Here is an 8,765-nt window from a genome sequence, read left to right on the forward strand (position 1 = left end):
TTATATAATATGAAGTCACTGTTGAAAAATTTGGTGTGGTGCATATAGAAATATATTCTCTTTAAAAAGGAAGGTTAATAGCATGCATGCAAGGTCCCTTCAAAAGAAGATTCACTGCATTAGGAACATCTTGGTTTATAGCACAAGGATCATCAAATCAAATGTTTATATAGAATATAGGACAAGTTGACATACGAAATCTCTTGGTAATATTCAGATCAATTTGAGGGTCCAACATTTGAACACTCAAGCTCAACGGAACCAAAACCAAAAACGTAACAGCTAGCACTTTTGTTGGTAAGAAGATAGAGTGCCAGTGTAGCAGGTAACTTCCTTTTGCAACTCAGCAGATATTAAAAGCATTCTAAAATTTGCATAAGACATGACATCAAACCGAATACTTTAAATATACTTTGTTAAACAATTAGTACACTGTAGACCTAAACTCATTTTTTCAAATGGTCGCATATTACATTCTCTCATAGGGGTGACAACTTACTTCCTTATTGACGGCTATTTAGACTATCTCCAACTTTTTGATATGAGAATGCTATAATAAATATCCTTAACATATCTGTCATATTTTATATATACAATAATGTACAATAAATGTCCTTAGAATGTGTTCGTGTGTGTGTGTGTGTGTGTTTACACAAGTCATGTTTTCCTATAGGATCTAGTCCTGGCAATGAAGCATTGGAATAAAGGGACAGCATATGGGGCGCCTGGGTGGCTCAGTCATTAAGCGTCTGCCTTCGGCTCAGGTTATGATCCCTGGGTGCCAGGATCGAGCCCCGCATTGGGCTCCCTGCTCCACAGGAAGCCTGCTTCTCCCTCTCCCATTCCCCCTGCTTGTGTTCCCTCTCTCGCTGTGTCTATCTCTGTCAAGTAAAGAAATAAAATCTTTTAAAAAAATTAAAAAATAAATTTAAAAAAGGGACAGCATATTTAAAATTTTTGAAACACACTGCTAAATCACCCTTCAGAAAGGATTTACCACTTTCATCTAACAACAGTGTATAGGAATGCCTTTTTTCTCCCATTTGCTAACTTTGGTTATTATTTTTTTAATAAAATATTTATCACTATGACTGCAGAAAATGGTATCTCGTTATTTGCATTTTTCTGATTCGTACCCAGGATGGACTAGCCTTACTAAAAATATAAAATTTGTTAATCATGAATGTTAGCTCCAACTAGAATTGGTTTTATAGGAAAATAATAATTCCCTACTATTTAAATATTGCCATAGGCTTACCCATCAGAATGTTCCTTTTTCCCAACAGGAAAGAGGTGGTTTTCAGTTTTTCCACTCTCTCTTTGTTGAATTAGTCCAGCAGCAGCAGCAGCAGCGACAGCATACACATTTTCTAATACTGCCGTCTCATTACTTTGGTGTCTCTTCTTTTCTTCATTAATCTTTAATGGAAATTTGATACTAAGGATAATTGTTATTACATTATTCATTAAAAAGAACTTTTTTTCATTAATTATAAATTTCTTAAAGGTTTTATTTATTTATCAGAGAGAGAGCACAAGCAGGGGGAGGGAGGTACAGACAGACGGAGAAGCAGGCTCCCCGCTGAGCAGGGAGCCTGATTCGGGACCCGATCCCAGGACCCTGGGATCAGACCTGAGCCGAAGGCAGACTCTTAAGGACTGAGCCACCCAGTCATCCTAGAACTTTTTTTCATTAATTATATCATTTGACTCTTAGTTTGTCATAATTTTAATCAATAAAAATATTTTGTTTAACTTTATCATTATAAATAATTGCAATTTTTGTAAGTTCTGCTTCATTTCCATTTGAATAAAAACAGCAGAATTGGGACGCGAGGGTGGCTCAGTTGGTTAAGCGTCTGCCTTTGGCTCGGGTCTCATCCAGGGTCCTGGGATCGAGCCCCGCATCAGGCTCCTTGCTCAGCGGGAAGCCTGCTTCTCCCTCTGCCTGCCGCTCCTCCTGCTTGTGCTCTCTCTCTCTCTCTCTCTCTCTCGCTCTCTCTGACAAATAAATAAAATCCTTAAAAAAAAATTAATTAATTAAAACAGGAGAATTTTCCAAAATTTGAAAAAGGGCTTTCTTAATTTTGTATTCATATCCACGCTTTGCTACCTAACATTCCCACCCCACCCCATCTGACCAGCAGATACAAAGAAATAAAAAGACAAAGACACAAAATTTGTCCTCGTCTGTCGTGACCACCTGGATTTTGCAAAAACAGCCAGATTTAAAGGATGTGACATTGTGGAGCTCCAGGAACAAAGAGTTTTCCTCTTTCTGCACTGAGCTATTTTTTCGCCAACTGCCTTTTACAATTCTTTTTTCATTTGGATCCTAGGGTTATCAAAAAAGTGGCAGTGTTCATTAAAATATATGAACCAAAGTTCACCACAACACAAAAAGAACAGAGTGAAACTGATGTTAGTGTAGAATTTTGGGAAATGAGTAATGCTCCCCAAATTCCACATTCATGGTTATCATAAACTTTTATAGCTAGAGGGTATAAAAGTAATTATCAACTTTAATCCCATTTTCCACTGATCAATGGGAGTGAAAACAAAAAAGTTAAATGATTTGTCCAAAGTTCCTAAAGTGGCATTACCTAGCATCTTATGGCACCAAAAGAGATGCTACAATTCTTTAATGCTGAATCAGCTAAATTATCAAACAAATTCATTAAATTAATCAGATACATTAAAAGTATGACACTGGCACAGTAATTTAATATCTTAATTGGGGACAAGGTGCTTAGCTACTTTTTCTTTTGAAGGAGGATATCTCTAGATTTTTGTCTATTTTTAAAACTCAATTCACCTCAAAAGTCCGTTTTCTCCCTTCGAGTTAAATACTGAAGGTTTCTGAAGGTTTATGCTACCGACATTATAAAAACCATACATGTCAAAATGTACCATACTTTATTAAACATAATATGAAGGTTGACTCAACAGAAACATGAGAGAATGGTGACAAAAAAAAAAAGTGGAGGGGGGCGCCTGGGTGGCTCAGTCAGTTGGGCCTCTGACTCTTGATTTTGACTCAGCTCATGATCTCAGGGTTGTGGGATTGAGTACCACATCAGGCTCCATGCTCAGTGGGGAATCTACTTCTCTCCCTCTCTCTCTCCCTTTGTCTCTCCCCTTGCTCATGCTCACTAAGTAAATAAATAAATCTTAAAAAAAGAGTCTGTTTAAAAAACGTGTAGGAAAACAGTGATAATACAAATATTTGTTATTAAAAATATCTCAAAGTGGTCCTGCTGGAATTCTAAGTTCCAAGAGTGAGTACAAAGCAGAAAAGATTGCACATACTGAAACAATAAATAGGTTTAGCTGAAATATTTGTTTATATCCTTTCTCTTAGTCATTGCTTGTTTCCCATTTTATTGTTTATGGAAATGCAATTTATATTTAAGCCAATAGATAAAAATAAAAACCCTAGAGATGGGGCACCTGGATGGCTCAGCGGTTAAGTGTCGGCCTTCGGCTCAGGTCATGATCCCAGGGCCTGGGATGGAGCCCCATGTCAGGCTCCCTGCTCAGCAGAGAGTCTGCTTCTCCCTTTCTCTCTCCGTCTGCCTCTCCCCTGGCTCATGCTCGTGCACACACGTGTGCTCTCTCTCAAATAAATAAATAAATAAATCTTAAAAAAAAAAAAAACAAAACACTAGAGATTATTATATATTTTTTAAAGATTTATTTATTTTAGAGAGAGAGAGAGAGCATGAGCAGGAAGGGCAGAGGGAGAAGGAGAGAGAAACTAAAGCACACTCCACGCTGAGCACAGAGCCCAATGAGGGGCTCAGTCTCATGAACCTGAGATCACAACCCAAGCCAAAACCAAGAGTCGGATGCTCGACCGTGCCACCCAGATGTGCCAAGATAATTGCATCTTTTTAAGTTTTTTTTTTCAAGATTTTATTTATTTATTTGACAGAGAGAGACACAGCGAGAGAGGGAACACAAGCAGGGGGAGTGGGAGAGGGAGAAGCAGGCTTCCCGCTGAGCAGGGAGCCCGATGCGGGGTTCGATCTTAGGACCCCGGGATCATGACCTGAGCCGAAGGCAGATGCTTAGCGACTGAGCCACCCAGGTGCCCCGATAATTGCATTTTTTAAGGAATTTTCTTTACGGTTACTCTGGTTCATGAGGTCACAGGGTGCATAGCTAAATTAGTTTCCCAGTTCATATGCCACTTGGGAGACTTACAGAGAAACTTAAGGAAAACAAATCATAAGAATGTTTTCCTCCACTCCTATCATTTAGACAGCGGAAATAATCTATTTCTGAACACAATTAGGTATTTAGACAACCCCATTTTATACACGAACTTTTTTCTTAAGTGGAAAATCAGAATGACTCAGATAATTGATAAAGAGAAAAAACAAACGAGCAGCAGCAAAGTGAACCTCTACCTCTTTTTGAAGTTGAACTTTCTTTTTTTCCAAATCCCGGATGTCTATCTGTAACATGCCTATCTCGTTCTTAAACTTTTGAATATCTTGCTGTAATTCTTCTTTTAGACATACTTCTGATGTTCTGTAACTACATGGTGGAGAAGAACTCACATTTTCTAATTTGGGTTCCATACTTCTATAGTTATTAGTACTGTTATTAACTGCACAGAATGGCTTCTGGAACAAGACTTTTGTTTTCTTGTAAATGTTTGTAACGGCAGAACTACGGTGCCTTTTTTTTGAGCCATTTGTCTCATCTCATTGGAGCGGGAAAACCTTTTGTCAAAATGGCTTTCTGAATCACTAGACTGAGGTATCGTCCAATGTGTAATTTAGAATTAGTGCTATTTTGGTTCATACTTTTTGCCATTTGCACGTCAAACTCTTGGTCTTCTTTCACTTCAAATGTACCGAGTGGGTTCCTTACTTTTTTAGTTTCTGTATCACTTTTAAAACTCTTATTTTTGGAGGGCGCCTGGGTGGCTCAGTTGGTTAAGCAACTGCCTTCAGCTCAGGTCGTGATCCTGGAGTCCCAGGATCGAGTCCCACGTCAGGCTCCCCACTCAGTGGGGAGTCTGCTTCTCCCTCTGACCCTCTCCCCTCTCATGCTCTCTCTCACTCTCTCTCTCAAAAAAATAAATAAAATCTTTAAAAAAAAACTCTTATTTTTGTTAAAAACATGCTCAGTGTCTGGTTTGTTATCATTTTCACAGTCTGATTTATTTTCACTTAAAGAAAAATCAGAAGATGCCTGGCAAGCATATTTGAGACGAGACTTTTTTTGTTCAGGAAATGCCTGAACTACTAGAGGGACAGGCACTGCAAATATATCCTTTTTCTCACAATCAAGTCTATCATTTGTCAAGTTAGAAGGTATTTCCATTAAGTTTGCTCCTTCTTTAAAGTTACCACGTAGTGACTCTTCCTTAGGATAAGGAGCAATTTTGTGTTTTTCACAAGTTGCACCAAACGTCCGCTTTAACTCACTGGTGATGTGTTTTAGATTATTTTTCCACACTAATTTGCCTTGTTTGATGGAGATTTCCTCACGCTTTTGCACAGAAGGATGTTCTGAATATACAGATATATTATCCTTTCTATCACATTTCTTATTCATTTCTGGTTCTCGAGACTTTTTTTGCGGATGCAAAAGTGGAACGTTAATTTGCTGGGTTTGATTTTCACATCTCTTTTCTGCCAGGATACATATTTGTGAAATACCTTTATCCTTAAGTAATCAAGTATGGACAAAGAAAAATTAGAAAATAATTAAAATTTAACTGTTAAATTTCTTAATCTACGTTAAGCTGCTCCCAAGTCACTATGTTGTAACAAAGAAGTGACAAATAACTCGCCCTGGCTTAAGACAGAAGAAAAACATAAATCCATAAACTTAACTTTGTCAGTTTTTCTGAAATAAACATTTCACTACATGTTACATCTACCAAAAAATGAATTAGAGTATTTTTAATGTTGCAAACTTAAAAGCATTTTATCTCACCATACTTAAGAATATATATATTTATATATATATATATAAATTATAATTTTCATATTTAAGAATAGTGAGCCCCCACAGTGCATTTGAGGATTTTCTTTAAGGATTAATAACTAGAGAATAGGCAAATTTTAAATTATTAGGAGCCAAAATCAGTTAACATGAATCAGAAAGAAAATTCGTAAATCTCAATTCAAATTATATACTATGACAGTGTTATACATCACTATAATTATCTGCTTATATACAGCCCTAACATAATGTCCACTAAGAGTGGATAAGAAAAATGTTAATAATACTTACTGATTTCCTATGCTGAAATGAAATAACTGAAAAAGTTATTGTTTATTACCCAACTACAAAGGTCCCACCCCGGAAGGTGTGATTCTACAACAGGCAATTGTGCTGATTTTATGACCCCACACTCTGAAGTCAACTACACAGAGATCACAAGGCAAAATAAATCTTTTATCTTGGCATCAGTGACTGGCAATAGAGAACTGCACATTTTGAACCACTGAGAATAATTACTCCTTCTACATGAATCTAAGTCACTAGTCATCATTATTATACTGCTCATAATTTCAACTGCTTAAACATATGATTCAACATTTGATGCTACCTTCTTTATCACATAAAAAGTTACAAAAATGTGAAGAAGCAAACAATATTCAGGAATTTTTTTTATCTCAATTCCAAGGATGAAGTTTAGCTATAAGTTACTAAAAATTCTAACTATATTTTAAGTTTTGTAACTTGTAAAATTTTATAAAAACTAAATATTAAATTATAATCTATTGACTTCAATATGTCCATTCAAAAGATCATTTCATTTGAACAATGTTACATTATTAAAGCAGGAAAAATATAAAATCGGAAATTTAAATTTAACTTTTTACATACCTTTAGGTGGTTATTTTCACTTTCATCAAGTCTTTTTTGCTCTTCCTCTGATGTCCTTTCTAAGTCTAGTTCTGCTGGCCAATCTATATATTTAGTTAAAATGGACTACTTAGAATGGTTAGATAAAAGCTATAACCTTCTTAAAAATAGAAAATAACATTTTATCTATTAAGAGTTTAAATTAAACTTAATCTTTAGCTGAATATTTACTTTAAGAAATACTTTTAATTATAGAAAACTTCAACAAACCATTTGGGAAATACTAAATGTCACCAGGTTAAAGACATACAAACATCTCAAAGATTCATTCACAGGTTCATCCACCTAACATCAATGAACAAAACAATCAGAAACAAAATTTTATAATGCAGCAGAAACATATAAAATCACAACAGACTGTTCTTTACCTTGTAACAGCACCTCTTAACACCCAAAGCTTCAACTACAACATTATTCATGGTTTCCAAAATTATTAGTATTTTTTATGCCTTTATTAGTGTATAAGCTTCCTAAGGGTGTATGTCCCTGATGAGTGTAAACATTCCTGAAATGTTTTCCTCTACTACTTGATAAATTTCTTCACATCTTTTAGGACACAGACTGCTATGTAAAGTCATCCTTGATTATGGCTCTTCTTCCCCAGATGAATAGGTGTCTCTTTCTTCAGGGCTACCTTTTTCTAGTGTATCTTCACCACCTGAACTGTAAATTACTTCTTTATATATCTCTTATTTTCCTCCTGGACTGTACGGGACAATCTCTCTCACTCTCTCTCTTTCTTTGGAGAGGGGGAGGAGCAGAGAGAGAGAGAGAGAATCTTGACCGGGCTAAGAGCCCAGCACTGAGCCCCACACGGGGCTCGATCTCACAACTCTGAGGTCATGACCGGAGCCGAAATCAAGAGTTGGACACTCAACTGACTGAGCCAACCAGGTGCCCCTGTATGGGGCAATCCCTTAAGTCATTTCTGTGCCTACACTCTTTATTTTACTCAGTAATTATTTACAGAGTTTCCCGTAAGTGCTAGGCACCCAGGTTTAAAGAAGCATGTAGATAAAAGGTGTCAGGAATGGTTTTTCTGGAGATAAGGCCTGAACTGAAACTGAACACAGTAAGGTCAGCCAGATTAAAAGGGGTCAGAGGGAGGAAAATGGGGAGAGTATGCAAGGCTGTAGTAAGACAAGGGAGAGAAGCACACAACAGGGTAAATATTTGTCTAAAAGGGAGAGAAGCACACAACAGGGTAAATGTTTGTCTAAAATACAGGGATCTAAGAGGAAGTCAAGATTATGAAAGCTTTATATGTAATTTTAAGATACCTGGACACAAATATATTTTCAACAGTGGTTCATAGTCATATTTACATTTGAGACAGATCACTCTAAATGCTGTGGAGAGGGATGAATTTGAGGGGCAGTGTAATAAAAGATGGGAGATGGATTAGAAGGCAGTAATGCAAAATAAAGATGAAGTACACCTGCACTGACAGAATGGTTCCAGAAATATTGAGGCTATAAAATGATCAGGGCACAGTACAGAATAAATCTGTACTAAATGAATAAACACACAATCTTGGGTCTCGAGACAACTAACTTTGCTCATTACTTTATAAAAGGCATCAAGTGAGAAGAGAAACAATCTACATGAACTGTTTTAAGTTGCTTGTATTTATAATTTGTTTTTCAGATCTTCCTTTGTTACAGGAGCCTGTAGGTATTTTAAAAGTCCTACTTCTTGGATCTACCAAGCTCATGAAGAAGTAACAGCAAACAAGTCACTTGTATAGGTAAATAACTTTGGATTTATTGCCTGTACGCATTACTCTAGGAGATAATTGAAAATCCTTTGAAAATACAGTGTTAATTCTACAAGGAAAGAAAGAACATAAAACTACAGGGGTGAAAAAAATA

The 8,765-nt window shown here is 36.4% G+C and overlaps 1 protein-coding gene across 1 annotated transcript; it reads right to left on the minus strand.

The window, feature by feature from the left end:
- Positions 1–1,254: 1,254 nt before the first annotated feature.
- LOC123323817 (coiled-coil domain-containing protein 144B-like) lies at positions 1,255–4,890 on the minus strand. Its single transcript, XM_044912318.1, has 2 exons — positions 4,413–4,890; positions 1,255–1,419 (listed from the first exon to the last, which is right to left on the minus strand). The coding sequence occupies exons 1-2, from the start codon at positions 4,584–4,586 to the stop codon at positions 1,255–1,257; spliced, it is 339 nt and encodes a 112-aa protein (XP_044768253.1). The 5' UTR covers positions 4,587–4,890.
- Between the last annotated feature and the right edge of the window lie 3,875 nt (positions 4,891–8,765).

The sequence above is a fragment of the Neomonachus schauinslandi genome, unplaced genomic scaffold, assembly GCF_002201575.2.
Source record: "Neomonachus schauinslandi unplaced genomic scaffold, ASM220157v2 HiC_scaffold_1170, whole genome shotgun sequence".
Classification (NCBI taxonomy): Eukaryota; Metazoa; Chordata; class Mammalia; order Carnivora; family Phocidae; genus Neomonachus; species Neomonachus schauinslandi.

Coding starts and splice junctions, on each gene's coding strand:
- LOC123323817 (XM_044912318.1), bottom strand. CDS start 4,586: ATGGAACCCAAATTAGAAAATGTGAGTTCTTCTCCACCATGTAGTTAC. Junction 1,420..4,412: donor AAGTTCAACTTCAAAAAGAG/GTAGAGGTTCAC, acceptor TTTCCATTAAAG/ATTAATGAAGAAAAGAAGAG.